The 19,879-nt window shown below is 42.0% G+C and overlaps 1 protein-coding gene across 6 annotated transcripts in view; it reads left to right on the plus strand.

Moving 5' to 3' along the window:
* The window catches only part of bt (projectin protein bent), a 269,793-nt gene that overhangs the window by 59,132 nt on the left and 190,782 nt on the right, over window positions 1-19,879 (plus strand). For all 6 annotated transcript variants that reach the window (XM_080270134.1, XM_080270136.1, XM_080270137.1 and 3 more), the window contains 6 exons: window positions 203-429; window positions 5,498-5,809; window positions 9,442-9,532; window positions 10,043-10,203; window positions 10,627-10,773; window positions 13,215-13,991. In XM_080270134.1, the coding sequence (XP_080126260.1) occupies window positions 203-429; window positions 5,498-5,809; window positions 9,442-9,532; window positions 10,043-10,203; window positions 10,627-10,773; window positions 13,215-13,991 (1,715 nt within the window). The remainder of the gene's footprint in view (window positions 1-202; window positions 430-5,497; window positions 5,810-9,441; window positions 9,533-10,042; window positions 10,204-10,626; window positions 10,774-13,214; window positions 13,992-19,879) is intronic.

Below are 19,879 nucleotides of genomic sequence, written 5' to 3' on the forward strand. Positions count from 1 at the left end.
ATGAGCCGCCATAACACGAAGTGGAGTAAAGGAGACGAGAGATGGCACCGAAGAGAATAAATAAAGATGAACACACACGAGGGGAAGAAGAAAAAAAAAATAAAGCACACGAGAAGATGAATGAAAATAAAAACAAAAGAAGATGAATTGAAATGTAAACACACGAGTGACACTAAAAGGACTAACCTACTTCTCATTACAGAGGGGAAGGCCGTCCCAGAAGGCTTCGCTCCTACCTTCCTGGACAAACCCTCCATCATCCCCAACGAAACTGGCACCATGATTACCATGAAGGTGCGGTGTAAGGCCAAGCCACAGCCGACCGTCGAGTGGTTCAAGGACGGGGTGAAACTGTCCGAGGCCAAGAGACTCGTCCTCAAGGAGCACAAGGTCACCGAGGAGATGTTCGAGTATTCGTGCATCGTCAAGGTGAGAGCGGAGGAACTGGGTGATTTTCCTTTTTCCCTAGGGTTGTCTTGGTTGGTCTTTGAGGTAGGGTCGTGTTTTGTTTATGCGGGTCTTGTTAATGTGTGTGGGTCTTTTTTGTGGGTCTTGTTTGTCTGTGTGTTTGGTGGTTTCCCTTCCAGTCTCCTCTTGCTTGGGATTCAATTCTTCCTGCTTGAGGGTCGAAACCTACCGTGCTTGAAGATGGTTGACCCTTTTCATTGTTGGACCCTCGTAAGAAATAGTCTGTATCCCCGATGAGAGTGTCGATTCCCTTAGAGATCCCCCTTGCCTGGAATAAGTCCCTCCCCCTTATACATTATGGTCTTGCTAAGTAATTGTTTTCACACCTCTTGAGATGTGTCGATTGCCTGATAGTCCTTTTGCCTGCAGTTGAATCCCCCTCCCTTCCTTATTGTTTTACAATGTGGTGCTCCTGATCTTTTTTTTTAATCTATGGTAGTTGAATTCTGTGCTTTCGACTCTGCCCTCAACCAACTCGTTCTTTGATATCGTGCTGTTACGTATATTTTCTAGTTATATCTGTTTGTAAATTCATCTCCTCCTCAATGCATCTCTGTCTCTCCCTTCTTCCAGTTTTTTCATCGTAACTATGAAGGTTCATAATCAAGTGGCTCTGGAGACTTCCCAACAACTCTTCCTTAGCGATTTATTCCACAAGTTGCTCCTCAGTGTCCTCGTCTATGTTATTGACGCAAAATATGTGTACGGTAGACAGAAATGGGGAGCATAAAAATAGAATGGTTTTTAAGGTGCATCAGGCAAAATAATTCGCTTAGGGAGAGGTGCAACGAAGCTCACAGGGCCACTGAAAATCTGATCCTTAATATTCGCTGCTGCATCTCGAATTTTGATGAGTTTTTGTTTTTTTGAGTTATCTGGACAATATTCAGTGGTAGGCTCATGAACTGGGGGACTTAGGACTGCATTTTTGAGAGATTAAGAAATTCCACAACACCTTTTCCTTGGCGATTTATTTTCCATGTTGCTACGATTTTTCTCCTGGCATTATCTTTTTAAAGGAAACTGTAATTAGTGTATGTGAAACCGAAAATCTCACTTTTATTTTAAGACACACCTTAAGGACCGTACCACCTACCTTTAAAGATGGTGGTTGGTCCCAGGTGGTTGTGGTAGGTCTCAGATGGTTGTGGTAGGTCTCGGGTGGTTGTGGTAGGTCCCAGGTGGTTGTGGTAGGTCCCAGGTGGTTGTGGTAGGTCCCAGGTGGTTGTGGTAGGTCCCAGGTGGTTGTGGTAGGTCCCAGGTGGTTGTGGTAGGTCCCAGGTGGTTGTGGTAGGTCTCGGGTGGTTGTGGTAGGTCCCAGGTGCTTGTGGTAGGTCCCGGGTGGTTGTGGTAGGTCCCAGGTGCTTGTGGTAGGTCCCAGGTGGTTGTGGTAGGTCCCAGGTGCTTGTGGTAGGTGCCGGGTGATTGTAGTAGGTCCCGGGTGGTTGTGGTAGGTCCCAGGTGCTTGTAGTAGGTCTCAGGTGGTTGTGGTAATGCTAGTTTGGTAAAATGGTTCGTCTTTCTGGTTGAACTGGCTCTCTTTTTTTTTTTTTTTTTTTTATCAGGGTCACTTTTTTTTTGCATAACTGGGACTCAATTGATTTGTGTGGTGAGTCTCAGTTGGTTGATCCGTTTGGTTGAGCTTCAATTGCACGTCTGCTGGAGTGCTGACGATGAAGCTTTCGATGCATGTGGAGTAGGACCTTGAGTTTGCCCTTGCGCTGTCCCCCCCCACCTCATCCTACAGCAGGTCCTTCAACAGTTACATCTATTTTACATCTATTTCAGCGTGTTACATATCTATCATACTCAAAAATATGCTGTACAACTATTTTACATCTATTTTAGAGTATAACATAACTAGCATACACTAAAATATGCTTTACCTTTAAATATATCACGTTAATATTAAAGAGTATACTGCTTGATCAATTCGTGAGTATATTCAGTCTTCAGCATTCATTTAAAATATATCAGCATCTAGATATACCAAAACCTAAAGCATATCAGGCAGCCATAATTAATTTTAAAATCCATTCACTGTGAACACCCATATATTTAGTAGAATTTAAGTCATTTTCTGAATAAACAACAATCATACTTAAACAATGACTATTACTCTTGTTTACAGCTTCGTTTACATTCAATTTACCCCTTTCAGATTGAGGACAGATTTTTTTTATGCTCATTCCATGGATAATTTTGAGAACGGTGCCTTTTTTGAGTTCATTATTTTTACTTTTTTCTTCATTCCTTGACTAATTTTTGTGCTGGTTCATTTTAAGTCATATCCCTTTATTGGTCAGTGGTATCGTATTTTGCGTATTTTCAAAAGTAAGGTAAGAATTATTTTACTCGTCTGATTCATCTAAATAAACCTGAGTTGCATAAGATTGCTAAAATATTCGTTTTTTGACGTGACCTACCTTCTGTTTTTGCCACTTCCATTTTGAAAAGTCGGTACAGTAGACTCTGTTTTCGTCAATAAATATTTGTATACCGAACACTAATAATGAAATCTGATCATCAAAGAGTTAATAAATCGGGTTTTTAGATGTTCAAAAAAAAAAAAAAAAAATCGAGGAGTTAGTGAGGGATTTTCTTCGTTTCATGGCAAAAAGTTAAGTTAGGTTCTTAAGTTAGGTTAGGTTAGGTTAGGTCAGGTTGGATTACGTTAGTTTAGGTTAGGTTAGGTTAAGTTAGGTTAGGTTAGATTTGTTAAAGTTAGGTTAGATTTGGTTAGGTTAGCTTAGGTCAGGTTACGTCAGGTTAGGTTAGGTTACGTCAGGTTAGGTTAGGTTAGATCAGGTTAGGTTAGGTTAGGTCAGGTCAGGTCAGGTCAGGTTAGGTTAAGGATAGTCATGGTAAAGTATATGATAAGATTTTTCAGATGTTTTTCTTTGACTTCTTGCTCATTTGCGGTGGTGGTTTGGGGTAAAATTATTAGTGTGACAGAAATCATAATAATAATGTCTCTTTATCACATAACTAATCATTTACATAAAAAAAAGATGGTCAGCTTAAAGTAGAGGCGAAAATAATAATTCTCTTTAAAAATGAAGGTCATGTCATAAAGCGAATATTTACCAGTTCCCCAGGACGCAATTTTGAACCCAAATTAAGAAAATGGTAAAAGAAAACAAAAGAGGGCAAAAGAGAGCAATGAGAAAAGATGAGACCAGTTTTTTGCCAATAGTACAGAGAACTCAAATAATAAAATGGTAAAACATAAGAGAACAATGAGAAAAGAAGAAGTTTTTTGCGAACAGTACAGTGACAATACCTGATACCAGCCAAGCGTCACACTTTAAACCATTTAGAGTTTATTTAGAGTTTTTCCAGCGGCCCACATCAGTTTTTCACTGAGCACTTTTTTCACTAAGCCATAAACCAGTGTAATACAGATATCAACATGCCCATAGCGAAGTGTTGATAGTCAGTACCCCGCCCCTCTTCTTGCTGTGTGGTCTGTGTGCCTGTCTGTTGTGCCGCCTTGTGACCTGGTTGCTGGGAGGGGTGTATTGTGCCCCCCTTACACTCTCCTGATCTCCCCGGCCCCCTTCTTCGTCCCCCTACCTTCCCTTGATACTCCCGCACTCCTTCCTTGTCCCCCTGCGTCCCCCTGGTGCCCCCTTCCCCTCTCCCTTCCCCGCACCCACCGCCTCACACCTTCCTCACTTTGTAGTTCGTGTGTGGAAACTTTATAAGCTTCCTAGTTGAAAGGCGCTTGAAAAGAAACATAAAATCTATATAATTTATATAATTTTCTTCCATTTCTGTACTTTGCATTTTCATTTTTTGTTACGTTAAACCGAAACGAAAGTTATTATGTAACTTATATAAATCGTAACAGGCACATTCTTCCCATATAAATTCCAGTACCACTTGAATATTCATAACTGAAGGCCTACTTTACATCCGTGACACATAGTATTTATTCTGTGACTGTTTGTAACACCTGAGTAATTAATTCTCTGATAGAATCACACAATTCAAGCGCCTCAGTCTGAATGAAAAGACTCCCAACCCTCTTCCTCCCCCGTGCAGCCCGATTTCTTTCCACGTTCTCTCCTCTCCCCCTCCTTTGTTCACCCCTTCCTTCCTCTTTTCCCAATTTATCATTTTGTCTCATCCACTTTCCCATCTCCCTGTTCTTCTTCCTTGTATCCAACTTTCCCACCGCTCCATCCACATCTCCTCCCCTCCCTCCTCCGTCCACCCTGCCTCTCGCCGCTCACAACTCCCCTTCCTCCGTTCCCTTAGTTCTTCCGTTCGTCACCTCCCCAGATGCAATCGGATCTCAAGCTTGTGTGGATTGTTCTCTGCAATGTTTTTTTGTTTTGCCTGAATTCATAAGAGGCTTGTGTTTATCGTGTTTGTCCTCGTGTGTGCCAACGCTTGTGTGTGTGTTGCTTGTATTCTTATGAGCGTCAGTCTCCTTGTGTGTTTGTGTGTGTTGGTTTCTGTTATGTATTTGCTACCTGCGTGTTTGTTTGTGTACGCATCATTTTCGTGTGCGTTGCCTCCTCTACGTGTGTGCTTTGTGTGCGTGCCTGTGCCTGTTCCGTGTGGTCACGACTGTGTTGCCTATGGAGTGTGTTATCTCAAGGCAATATCTGCATTTTGGTGATCATTGTTCCTCTGTTTCGCCTTTCACGCTGGCCTCTGTGTGTTTGGCCAGGTCCCCCCTTCCCCCACCCCAACTTTGACGGAACTTTTCCGCTTCAGTAGACCCCACATGACCCCAGAATTTTCACTCAAACTATGACCAAAACTGCACCCAAAAAGAACCCAAAAATCTCACTTAAACTTTGACCTGCACCCAAAAAGAACCCAAAAATCTCACTTCAACTTTGACTTGGCCCAAAATGACCCCAAACGACCCCAAAAGTATCACTCCAACTTTGACCGAATTCTACCCAGCCCCAAATGACCCCAGAGTCTCCCAGTTCAACTTTTGACTGATGTGCCCCGCCCCTTTTGACCCCGCACCGCCTGACTTGCCCCCTTGACTGTGTTGGTGACTCAGGACCCGTGTGGGAGCGACGCGGGCAAGTACAAGTGCGTGGCCATGAACCAGTTCGGCGAGGCCACAGCCAACGTGAACCTGAACATTGAAGCCGAGCCGGAACCCAAGGGCCAGGCGCCGGTGTTCGTGGAGAAGCCGACCATCAAGTTTGAGGAGAAAGCAGGTCGGGTTCTGATGGAGGCGGTGGTACGTGCCGACCCGCAGCCTACCTCTCGCTGGACCAAGGACGGCAAAGAACTGGACGGGTCAAGGATCACGGCCACGGTCACACGCGAGAAGGAAGACCATTTCCGCATCCGGCTAGAGCTGCGGGTAACATTGACCAGCCCGACCCACAACTCCAACCACCCCATCCTTCTCTACCAGACAGCCAGACAGCCGCCGCTCCGCTTGCAAACGCTCCTTGCTACACGCTTGCCTCACGCACCTCCTTCATGCTTCGCTTTAGCTCGCTTCGCTGCTTCAGTTTATGCTTCACCGAGTATTATCTTCGCACGGTCGTGTTCGTGACTCCTTCAGTACGATGATGCTTTTTTTGTTTAATCTCTGTGCTACCAGACGATTTTATTCAGTTTGATGCAAGTCCATAGTCGAAAAAAAAATAATGGAGGCTGTTCAAACCCCTCCAGTTCGAAATGCTGACCCAGAGCTAAATAAAATCGTCTGGATGTAGCAAGAATATATAAAAAGAGATCACCGTACTGACGAGGTTAAAACTGAGAGAGGAAAGATGTAGATAAAACCCTAATTCCTGATGGTCATTTGTGAACCCAAAGTGAGAGCATTGTGTTCAGTTTTATCCCTCTCTACTGAACGCGCCTTTTGACGTGGGATGCAGGCTAGCCACGTCTATACTATAGTTCCTTCACTTTGAACTGGCGTAGATTTTCGTCCTTGTGCAGCCTATCCCCTCCCCTAGGTCAGTAGCAAAATAAGACAGTACCACGGTTCTACATCTATCCCGTAGCATTTCTTCATGACTAGGATCAATTGTAATGTTAATTCTTCATTTTAAATTGGCGTAGATTTTCGTCCTTTTGCAGCCTGTCCCCCCTTTGGTCAGTAGGAAAATAAGACAGTACTACGGTTCTACATCTATCCCATAGCACTTCTTCATGATTAGGATTTATTGTAGTGTTAATGCATTGTTTTAGCTCAGTGTTCTAGATGGAGAGACGGCAGCTTTGCGCCTAAATGAGTATAATTCCACAAAAGACTATCAGGAATTGGAAGTTTTTATGCACTTTCAATGCTCAGATGCTGTTTTTACGACCGATTACTTCTCTTCTCTTTCAGCTTCAAACACTAATTCAGGAAGATACAAAGGGGGTGGACAGCAAATCCTACTTTTCAATAATCGCGTGAAGAATTTGAGATATATGGGATTTATTTCTTTAGCGCCCGAATATCCACAGGCGTTTATTTATTTTTTATTTGTATTTTATCAATTTCGATTTTCAAGAATTTTTCAAAAGCCTCCCCCCCCCCTCCAAAATGGGTGTAATTTGGACTCGATAAATAATATGGTGTGTGTGGGTGTGGTGTGTGTTCAAGAGACTTCACTATCCCACCCTCACACCCACAAAGCATCCTTTTAACCCTTACATTGCTGAAGTAAGTCGTCTATCGATAGTAGGAATAACGTTATATTTAATTTTATTTTTTCTCGACTGCCTAAACCCTCTGCTAAACTGCATATGCTCTTCTTTCCAAACTCCTTCAGTGCTTGGGGTTCTTTCTTCAGGTGTCTATGAAATCAAAACGAGATCCTAGCACTGAAGGGGTTAAAATCAGCTCAAGCGCCAGCCCAGCTCAGTGACAGAGAGCTTACCGCGTAGCACAGAGCTCCCCTCCCCCCACCTGACAGAGCCTAGAGCAGCTTCAGGCCCCCACCCCACCTCCACAGAGCCTCGTACACTCTCAGGCCTTCCTTGGTTGAGGCTGCCTGAGTGTGTATTGACCTCTTAACACACGGGGTCATAGATTTCTTATACCTCTTCCTTAGCGATATATCTAGTTAATATACCTTACCTTCCTTTGTACTGTATTTGTCTTGATAATGAAGGTACTGTGCATAAGTAACATATAAGAGATCAGTAACGTGCCGGATGAAGAAAGTCATAAGGAAGAGGTGAGAGGAAGCCATCTTAGACGATAACCTGATCCCACACCTTTCCCCGCTTTGTCGCAGGCCTCGCTACTAGAGCCTAACAGAGCCTCATAGACCTGACTCACGCTACTCTATCTCAAAATGTTTACTACTCACCCAACAAGGCCGTTTGAATCTGACTGACTCGTAATTCGTGTCCACCTTTAGTCACGACTCACACCTTTCTACACCTCTCAGTTCATTCACCACTACTCACACAAAATACCTTAAGGATGTGACTGACTCGTATTATAATTCAAGTGTCCACCTTATAGTTGTGACTTACACCTTTCTACACCTCTCAGTTCATTCACCACTACTCACACAAAATACCTTATAGATCTGACTAACTCATTTATAACCCAAATATCCTTCCTGAAAGCTCTGACTCTAAATCTCTCAAACTGTCACCACTCTTTAATCACCCTAAATGCACTAGAACCTAACCAGACAATATAGCATGGACTCACACTGTCATTTTCTATCTGTAACCTTCATAATTTTGACTCACACACTTGTCAGTCCCTCAACCGTCCACTTAACCAGCTCTAACTCAAACAATTCACTCTCACACATTACTATAGTCTTATGGATGCAACTGACTAATTATTACTCTCAGATGTTCACGTTGTATATATAACTAAGACCATTTCATCTTTATCAAAATTTTATAACCCCTCACTCAATGAAACATTATAGACCTGACCCACTACTGTAAATATATCAAATGTTCTTTCATCCTGGTACATCTGAATGACACTATCACACATCTTTCACATACCATCATAGTTCTGTCTCTCACATGCCCATACCATCACATATCTTTCGCATACTCACATCATACGCACCCACACCATCACATATCTCACATACCCACACCATCACATATCTCTCGCATACCTACACCATCACATATTTCTCATGCCCATACCTCCTTACCTAGCACAAGTTTACAAATCTGACCCACAGCATTCATACTTCTCAAATGACTATTTTTGTATATCACTCACACATCCACATCAGCCAATCCAACAGAATCTTGTATGCTGAATCTAACTATGATACTTCTCAAATATTCCTCACTCAGCACTGAAACTGTATTAGACATTTGATATCTGACTGGCTAATTCTGTGAGATGTGACTGGCACCATTTACATCTCAATTGACACCATTTATACCCCTCAAGTCTTCGATATTCCTCATCTAACCTCAATTGACCTAGAAAAAAAAAACTAACAGATAAAGACGTGGATTCACCAACTCAAGATCACCCTGAGGAAAGTAAGATTCTTTTTGCAGGAAGCACGAAGAAAGGAAAGTGTAGAATCTCCCCCTGTCGTTCATACTGCAAATCGAATTCTTAGTCATGAGGAGGTGATCATATGCTTGTGAATTCCAGCCTTATACTTATCATTATTTCTCCGATTTTCACTACTCACCCAACACGCATCCCAACTACCCCATTTACGATCAGGATTTTCACTAACCTAACAAGCTTTCCTAATTAAAGATACACTTTTATATATCTATTATGACCTTAGCAGCATATATAAAAGCCTTCAGTATATACCTATCAGCCTTTCTTAAACTAGGAACTGACCAAACACGAAGATCTCAAGGAATAAAACTCTTGAACGTTCTGTCAACTTTTCTGCCTTTACTACCCCACCTCTCCCCATCTCCAAGACATTCCTCTTTCCTTATAAGTGGATCATCTTCCCCCTTACTCCCTGGCTGTTCCACTTTCATCCACTTAATTCCACTTGGTAACTCTTTATTCTGTGCCTCTTGCAGAAACCCCAGCCCACAGACGGAGGGATTTACAAGTGCAATATCAAGAACGAATTTGGGGAACTGAACGCCAATCTGAATCTCAATATTGAAGGTGAGAGAGAGAGAGAGAGAGAGAGAGAGAGAGAGAGAGAGCGAGTGAGAGAGAGGGCGAGAGATTGATTCCTGAAATACTCCTAACACAAGAATTTTTACGCACATCCTTATTCTTCCCTCAGCCTAATCTTACCCATATCTTCCCTGTGTCTTACCCATATCTTCCGGGCCTTACCCATATCTTCCCTGTGTCTTACCCATATCTTCCCTGTGTATTACCTATATCTTCCCTGTGTCTTACCCATATCTTCCCTGCGTCTTACCCATATCTTCCCTGTGCCTTACCCATATCTTCCCTGTGTCTTACCCATATCTTCCCTGTGTCTTACCCATATCTTCCCTGTGTCGTACCCATAACTTCCCTGTGTCTTACCCATATCTTCCCTGTGTCGTACCCATATCTTCCCTGTGCCTTACCCATATCTTCCCTGTGTCTTACCCATATCTTCCCTGTGCCTTACCCATATCTTCCCTGTGTCTTACCCATATCTTCCCTGTGTCTTCCCAGTTGCGCCGACGATCAAGAGGCAGCCCAAGGTGATATCCATAATCAACAGGAAGGTCGTGATCGAGTGTGTAATCATGTCCACGTCAAAGCCAGCCTGCAACTGGATGAAGGAGAACACGAAGATCAAGCTTGACTCTCGCCACAGCTGCAACATCAACGAGGTGGGTGAGAGAGAGAGAGAGAGAGAGAGAGAGAGAGAGAGAGAGAGAGAGATCGTACTGTAAAACTTATGTTGCGGATTTGCAGGGAAAATTAGCATAAATAAAGGAAGTAACGATTAAATGTCCAAAAAAAAATATATATTCTTGTATATGTAGATCATAAAGACCTATTATTTTAGTGTGAAACAGGGTATGGATGATGATGATGATGATGATGATGGTGATGATGATGATGGTGAAAATGATGATGATAATGAATAATAAGAATGATGCTGGTGGAGATGACGATAATGATTCTGGTTAAAATGGTGATGATAATGATGATAGTAAGAAAGATGCTGGTGGTGATGATGAGAAAGGTGATGATACTACTACTACTACTGCTACTACTACTACTACTACTACTACTCTTTTCCCTATCAGGAGGGTGAAGGCAGGTACGTGGTGCAGATGGAAGTGATCAGGGCCGAGAAATCAGACTGTGGCAGCTACAAGTTGGTGGCCAAGAACGAGAAAGGAGAGACAACTTCACACTCCGTCCTTATCACTGAGACGATGCTGCAGGAGGAGGTGAGAGAGAGAGAGAGAGAGAGAGAGAGAGAGTGAGAGAGAGAGAGTTTCTGACTATCTGCTTTCGTTCAATAATCATCCCAGGAATGTGTTCTCGATTCCATGCAAGAAAAATGAGCTTAATTTTAAAAGAAGTGTAGTAGGGATATTAGGAAAGAATTGAGTGTGTTTGTGTGTGTGTGTGTGTGTGTGTGTGTGTGTGTGTGTGTGTGTGTGTTTATATCTTTATCCTACGCACCCTAGTTTTATGTATGGGGAAATGACGATGATGATATGATGATGATGATGATGATTTCTGTTTCTAGGGCTTTTGTATTTGTTTCTGTATTCTGCCCAGCCCATTAAATGTTTAGGGTAGTGAGGTTAGAATGATGATGATGATGATGATGATGATGTGTATTACAATTAACAATGCTAACCGATTTTTCTTTCCCTTCTTCCTCTACCACCACCACAACTACCACAACTGCCACAACTACCACAACTACCACCACCACCAACACCAACTGATCGACCTGTAGAAGAAGAAGGTAAGTCTCATCCTGTATCTATCTATCTGTCTATCTATCTATCTATCCAGTGACTCAAAGACAGACTTGTAAAAATAGACATAAATTTAAGAATCTTTAATATTGATGATGGTGATGTGGCTATTCTTGAAGATTTCTCTTCTTTTTCTTATTCTCGATATAGAGATGAAATGCCTTGTGTGATGGAGCTAAGAATTCCCGAGAGATGATAGGAATAATGATGATGATGATGATGATGAGGAGGAGGAGGAGGAGGAGCAAGAGGAGCATGATGAATATGATGATGATGATGATGGTGATGATGATGATGAGAAAGAGGAGGAGGAGGACGATAAAAATGATGATAATGATGATGATGATGGCGATGATGAAGATGTGGTGTGACTGGTGTGACTCTTCAAACAGATGATGATGATGATGATGATGATGGCGATGATGAAGATGTGGTGTGATTGGTGTAGCGCTTTTCTAACATGATGATGATGATGATGGTGATGATGATGATGATGATGATGATGGCGATGATGAAGATGTGGTGTGATTGGTGTAGCGCTTTTCTAACATGATGATGGTGATGATGATGATGATGATGGCGATGATGAAGATGTGGTGTGACTGATGTGACTCTTCAAACAGATGATGGTGATGATGATGATGATGGTGATGATGATGATGATGATGATGGGGATGATGAAGATGTGGTGTGATTGGTGTAGCGCTTTTCAAACAGATGATGGTGATGATGATGGTGATGATGATGATGATGGTGATGATGATGATGATGATGATGATGATGATGACGATGATGATGTACCCTAGTGTGACGCTTTTCAAATATACCCCAATCCACTTAAAACCCCAATTAAGTGTGCTTCCCCACACTTATTTACTCACTCAGAGAGGACATACCCCCCACTGGCCTCACCAACACTCCCTCTCACCGGGATTCTTGGCACCTGCTCCTCAGTGATTTATTTTCCTTTATGCACCTTAACACCCTCTTGTATGCTATTTATATTTCGTTTTAAGACTGACATTATTTTCATGAGTAACATACAAGAGATAACGAGTTGCTGTTCAGAATAGATCGCTGAGGAACAGGTGTTGAGAGAGCCTCCCCCCCCCCAACTCAGAATATGACCTTAAGACAATCCACTGCTGACTTTATCCTGGAAGAGAAAATTCCAAGAGTCTGGATTCAGTAACCTTCGATCAGTTGCCTCCCGTAACTAAGATGACGCCCACCATCCACTCACTCGATGTAGTGCTGCCCTTGGGTGACTTTACATTGAGTGACACACCAAGTACTTTCCTGTATATCATGACACTTTACTACGCTGGGTGGTAACCATATGGCCAAATGACGCCTGGTGGTTTAGTGGGCTAAGGCGCTCCAACAGGACTGATCATGTAAGGGTTTATACCTGAGGATTGGTTGGAGTTTACTGCCCACATAATGCCGCTCAGGGACGAGTGAGGCTGGTCACTCTCACTTTAAATATCGGGACTGAGTAGCCTAGTTCTGGTCTGTTACGCTCCTGATGGGAAAAGGAAAGAGAAAAAAAAAGTGAAAGAGAGAAAGAAGAAAGAATGAAAAAAAGAAAAAAAAAAAAGATTGTTTGATGAGTGGATGGAAGAACAGATTTGAGAATTTTAGCACATCCTTTTTCCTGTTCTTCGGGGCCAAAAGATGTCTTAGTTACGAAAGGAAATTGATCTTAGGAGCGTTTGTTTTAGCATAGAGAAGTAGGGAGTAATATTTTCCCAAGACCCCCCTCTCAGCCACCCAGCGCCCATTTTCTTTCAAGGGGCGATGCGTTTTCTGTGAGCTGGTGGAAGAAAATGGAGGTGGCGATTATTTTTTTTTTTAAATTCTGGAAACCGTGTTATTAATCCTTCCACCATGATCAGGAGGAAGAGGAAGAAGAGGAAGAAGAGGAGGAGGAGGTGGAGGAAAGCGAGGAAGAGTCAGTGGTTATGGAGGACGAGGTGAAGGAAGAAGAGGAAATATTCAAGAAGAAGGAGGAGGAAGAGGAGAAGAAGAAGAAGGAAGAGGAGAAGAAGAAGAAGGAAGAGGAGAAGAAGAAGGAAGAGGAGAAGAAGAAGAAGGAGGAGGAGAAGAAGAAGGAAGAAGAGAAGAAGAAGAAAGAAGAAGAGAAGAAGAAGAAGGAAGAAGAAAAGAAAAAGGAAGAGGAAAAGAAGAAGGTAGAGGAGAAGAAAAAGGAGGAGGAGAAGAAGAAGATTGAGGAGAAGAAAAAAGAGGAAGAGAAGAAGAAGGTAGAAGAGAAGAAGAAGGAAGAGGAGAAGAAGAAGGTAGAAGAGAAGAAGAAGGAAGAGGAGAAGAAGAAGGTAGAAGAGAAGAAGAAGGAAGAGGAGAAGAAGAAGGTAGAAGAGAAGAAGAAGGAAGAGGAGAAGAAGAAGGTAGAAGAGAAGAAGAAGGAAGAGGAGAAGAAGAAGATAGAAGAGAAGAAGAAGGAAGAGGAGAAGAAGAAGGTAGAAGAGAAGAAGAAGGAAGAAGAGAAGAAGAAGGTAGAAGAGAAGAAGAAGGAAGAGGAGAAGAAGAAGGTAGAAGAGAAGAAGAAGATAGAAGAGAAGAAGAAGGTAGAAGAGAAGAAGAAGGAAGAGGAGAAGAAGAAGGTAGAAGAGAAGAAGAAGATAGAAGAGAGGAAGAAATCGATATCCAAGAAGGTGGGAAGAAAAAGAAAAAAATAAATTAGTTCCTCCTGCTGCAGCGCCTCTTTCGGGAATAAAAAACGCATGAAAATTATTATTATTATTATTATTATTATTATTATTATTATTATTATTTTAATGATGGATGGGTTTTGGCAGAGACTTCGAGCAGGTACCAACACTGACATTTTTTTTTTTTTTTTCGACATAGAGGTTTCGTAACACCTCTTCCATAGCGATTTGTTTTACGTAGCATACCTGTTATATTATCTCCAGACGATTTTCTTAATCTTGAGGGTGATTTTTTGAAACTGAGAGGTTGAGTAATTCCATCAGTAACCCCTTCAGTACGTGGATTCATTCTTAAGATGAAGAAAAAAGAAGTCTGGAGGCAGTAGGAATATAACAAAAATATAAGTCGCCAAAGTCAAGGAGCTAAGGTGTAAAATGCAAAAATAAATCGCCTAGGAGAAGGTGCTTAGAAACCCACCACGACAACTACAATACGACAGGGTGTTGGCACAGGTTCGAGTCTCTGCAAACACCCCCTCCCGTCACCCTACCGCCTTCTGCGTCGCCTCCTTCGCCAGCCGCGTTTATTTTCCACTCTTTTTAGTTCTTATTTTCGGTTCTTAGCAGCGCAGTGTTTCCTAAGCCAGACTAACGACTTGACGGCTTGTTGACTGTTTTATGCCAACTCTCAAACTGTTCCTGCACTACTCTCCTGTCTGTTTTTACGTTGACAACTTTGCACAATAGAACGTTACTGTACTGTTTTCCTGTCTGTAATTGCATACATCTGACAGCTTCCCAGTTCCTTAGTTGATCTCAGACTTTTTTGACATTGCCACACTTTTTCTCCAGTCTTTTCTTACATTTTCCATCCACTTTTACACAATATCCAAGACTATTACTGCACTCCTTTGGTAATCTTACACTCTTTCAGTCTCTTACACCTACTTGTATTGATCTTACACAATATTCCTGTCTGTTTTTACACTCTTGATAATTTTACACTTTTCACACCTTTTCAGGCTTTTCCTTACACAATTCTCTCCACTTTCTCACACCAGTTTCATGCTGCTTCTCACACTTTTTCCTGGTCTACTGTTACTTTATTATTCAGCTTCTTTTTTACACTATTATCTGACCCTGTTAACACCCGTCTTACCTTTTCTCACACTTGAAAAACACTACTGTCACACTATCTACCAGTGTACTCTTTTGCTGTACATTATTTTTATTTAGCTTCACACTGTCTTTCCCACTACATTTGTGATCTGTTTCTCACACGGCTTCCCAGTCTGTGGATGCATTATTTTCACACTCTTTCTCATATTATCTATATTCACCTTTTGCTCTACTCACACTATTCTTGACTACTTCTCTAACTGCCCCTTTTTACTACTCCTCATACTGCCTTCTTGACTACTTCTCATACTGCCTTCTGACCATTTCTCACTCTACTGTTTTATTTCATACACAGTTCTCCGGTCTCTTCTACCACTCACCTTTTGTGCACTCGCTTTTCCACAATTCACCTCCACACCTGCGTTTTCTCTCACACCTCTTTGGCAGACTTACACGCTCACTGCCATACCTTTCCTGCATTTTCACTCACTTTCACACACACTCCCTCTCCTCTGGCGGTCTTACACACACACACTCACTACTCTCTGGCAGTCTTACACACTCCGTCTTCTAGGGCAGACTCACACACTTACTCTTTGACTCCTTCCCACTTTGTACTCACAGCCACGGAGTGAAAAATACTAACACTGACAACCCCACAATTGAGCATACGACAGATCATGAAATATCGACCCCTGAACATGATATACTCCCCAAAGAACCGCATTTACGAATATATTTACACTCATTAATGGACTGATTTACAACCCCCCAAATTTACTTGACCAAAACCTCATAGTAACAGTTATAAAAGACCCTCTTGTCCTTGCGGTAAATAATTAACGTGATTTCAAAATTTCTGGCTGAATGTCTAACGTGATGTTCTTTTGTTTACGTTTCAGGTAAGCGTGTGTGGAGAGGGCGTTGTTGTGGCTTCCTGATGGGTAGATGCTTTCCTCTTTTTTCTCTCTCCATTTAATTAACTCCTAATTTCTTTTTCCTCTCCTTCCTTCCGCTTGTCATAAAACACCTTCGTTCTAGATACATCCCCAAATCCATCCCTTCCTACATTCTTTTAACCGTTTTTAAAACTCCTTCCTTCCATCAAATCAAAATCATAGTACTTGAATCTCTCTCTCTCTCTCTCTCTCTCTCTCTCTCTCTCTCTCTCTCTCTCTCTCTCTCTCTCTCTCATAGCACATATATAACATAAATCCTGCTAACAAGCCATCTCATTCTTAACTTGGAACTCTCATCTCCACTCGAACCCCATAAATTCCAAACTAAAAGCTTCGAAGCCTTTTTAGAACCGTGAGTAAGTATCGAAACCCAACTACCAAGGGGTTCAACTCCCCTCAGGTATCTAAATCCTCCCTCTTTGTCGTGTAATGTAGTTTTTTTCATAGTCTAACCGTAAATTATGTGTATTCATGTCGTCCCTTTTACTCAGAGATACAGTAAATTTTGGCATTCTGTCTTCAACTGTCTAATGTAAATATCCTTCTTAATCTGTCATGTTAGCTCTGTTTATTAATGTCTAACTTGTATTTTTTGTCCATCCATGTTGTCCAGTTGTTATTTAGAAATGCGGTACAAATTTTAGCGTTTTGTCTTAAATTGTCTAATGTAAACGTCTTCCAAATCTATCCTTTGTCTTTTTCTAATAACATGTCTCGTGGAGGGAAAGTTCCAGTCCTATTTTCTCTCCTTTCTTGTGATTTATTTGTCTTTCTGTCTGTGTGTTCCATTAGTGTATATGTAGTAATCTATTTTGTAAGTTTTTTATGCATACCGTATATATACTGAAACATTTTAAGATCCATGTATTTTAGGTATGTTTACAGAATGTGGTATGTAATCATTGTTGAACCCACACATTTTGGAACCTTTTTTGAAATCCACACATCTTGCCAGCATCTCTGAGAGTTCCAAGCGCTTCCAGTTTTGTTTTTAAATTATCTGAAATCTCTAAAACTCCTACATTTTGAGGGCTCTGGAACGCCATTTTTGGCCACTTCCCTCTCCCCTTGCAAGAGTAAATTTCTGGCTCTCATGCTGACGTGTACCTAATTATATTACACCCACAGTAGCAAATTATTTATATTGATTATCTGCCACTTGAAAAGCCTTCCTAGATTTTGTTTTGTTTTGATTTTTTGGTCATAACGCTGTCCGTTTGCAACATTTTGATTTTTTTGTCAATGTGTCCCTGAATATAATTTTTTTTTTAATTGGTCAGATGATGTAGATTATGGTATGTGTTATGTACATATTATAGTATAGGAAAATAGGGCTAGGGTGATGCTGCTGCTGATGGATGATTATGATGATGATGATGATGATGACGATATTGATATTGATGATTAGGATGATGGTGATGATGATGACTTATGCCTTCCTAGTTCCTGTGTGTGTGTGTGTTTTTTATTGTTTTGTGTGTGCTCCTTGCCTATATTCCGTATGTGTGTGCAAATTTTCCTCGTTCATATATTTACCCCTTATATTAGCCCCCTTAGCCATTTATATAGATGTGAGCTCCCTCTTAACCCTTCAACTTCGGGCATATCCATAACAGATACCAGTAGTCCTTAGGTTACTTTGACTCTCGCACAAGAAAAGGAAACACTGACTTCATAAGATTGTAAACTGTTTTGATATACCTGCATAAATCTTCTTTCACATTGCTTTGATCTGTACATAGAGTGGAAATAGGTTTATACTTTATCTATCCACCTCTTGTTAGACGCATTAGCTCGGAGATGGCCACAAACAAATGTACTGTCTATCTGTCTACAGCCCGACGCCCTAATCCCGCAAAGGGTGGCCGCGGACAAAACGCCTCCAAGTCGCTCTGTCACCCATCATTAGACTGCCCTCCCCCCAGCTCACTCCCCCCTCACTCATATACCTCTCAACTCCATCCCTCTACCTCATCCTGGGTCTTCCCCTGCCTCTCCTTCCTTCCACTTCACCTACATACACCCTCTTAGTCAGTCTTTCATACTTACACATTGAAATTCTGCTGATCGTGAGGTATAGAAAGATCTAAGCCCGAATTGGACACTCTTCGACATCTGTTTTATTCTGAGCAAACCTAAATCAAACGTGAAAGTAATTTAATCGAGAGAAAGAATAAAGACAAGGTTAACCTCTTCAGTCCAATGACATTTTTTCATTTGATTGTTGTCAACTCCAGGCTTTTTCATTCAGCTATGGAGAAACTTTTAAAACTGGAGAGGGTACAGATTCCCGTCATACCCCCTTTCACAACAAGACATCCTAAACGTGAATCAAATCCCCTGCAGTCAGCAAGAATAAATCAGTAAAATAAGTCACCAGATTAGAGATGTTAAGGCTGACAATTCACCAGCCTGGCAGGAGAATCGGACGTGTAGTGATGCCTGACGAAGTTGAAGGGCTAATGGTAGTAAAGTGATCCCCTCAGTATATTTACGATCCGCGTGTCCCTACCTGTTTCAGAACCTTGTATTTATGTCACCGTATACTCATGTGAATCAACTTTTTCCACCTAGTCTCCTGTCAGCTTTCATGCCTTTCCCTGCCCTCCAGTATGTGTATTTGTTTTTCCCCATGTTCTAAAGAGTCCCCCTCAGTATATTTATAGTGTGTGTTCTTCTCTGTTACTGAACCTTGTATTTATGTCACCGTATACTCATGTGAATCAACATTATCCACTTGGTTCCCTGTCAGCTTCCATGCCACCCTCTACCTTCCAGTGTGTGAATCAACGTTTTCCACTTAGGCCCCTGTCAGCTTTCATGCCCCTCCCTACCTTCCAGTGTGTGAATCAACATTATCCACTTGGTTCCCTGTCGACTTTCACGCCACCAACTACCTTCCAGTCTGTGTGTTTTTGTATTTTTTTCCATGTTCCAAAACCTGATGACGCGTGGTGGAGACGTAATGGTACCCTGTACATTGATTGTTCCCCCTTCCCTTCCCCTACCTCAACCCTTACTATATGTGTCTCCCCTCCATAATGAGTCCTGGTCCCATACACTCATATTCGTGGAAGTATATGCTGCCACCTCCCAGCAGGCGAAGTTGGAGATCCGCAAACCCTCCATTATATGGGGAAATAAACGACATGGTAGTAAATATGGATGTCAAAAGAGTCGGGTCACAAATACACTTCATCATGGTAAGGTCAGGTCCAGCAGCTTGAGTCTGGCTGCCATATCTCCTCTCATTTTGGAGATTCATGGAGACAGCGCTGAGTCCGGCGATCTCCAAGGCGTAAAGAGATTACCACCCAGACCTAACCTAACAGACCTAACCTGGCAGTGATGTAATTGCGACCTGATAATATTAACACCGATATTTATCACCACGAAATTTACTGACGTCAACCTTTTCAGTACGATGACAAACTTTCACAATGTATTCTTGCCACTACGGGACGATTTTATGCAGCTTCCGAGACGCTAAGGTGGAGGAGAAGACGGTTATACAAAACTCCCTCCTGTTGATAAAGTCCACTCCTGACCTGAACAAAATCGTCCAGTAGTACCAAGAATGGGCTAAGCAAAGTAAAGAAGTTCTGGGACGGAATTAAGGAAGGTCTGCAGGGAGGTGGCAGAGACAGTCTTCCATCCACACCTGACTAGAGTTCTCAGGGATAAGACCAATAGATTCCTGTTTCTCGTAAAGCATTCGTACTTACCTACTCCATTCCTTGGGCCTTATTTTCGTGGGCATAGGAGATTTCGTAACACCCGTCCTGTAGTGGTTTATTGTCCGTATTACACCCG

This window comes from Coenobita brevimanus, chromosome 39 (genome assembly GCF_032717465.1).
Source record: "Coenobita brevimanus isolate Jiangsu-jjx chromosome 39, ASM3271746v2, whole genome shotgun sequence".
Classification (NCBI taxonomy): domain Eukaryota; kingdom Metazoa; phylum Arthropoda; class Malacostraca; order Decapoda; family Coenobitidae; genus Coenobita; species Coenobita brevimanus.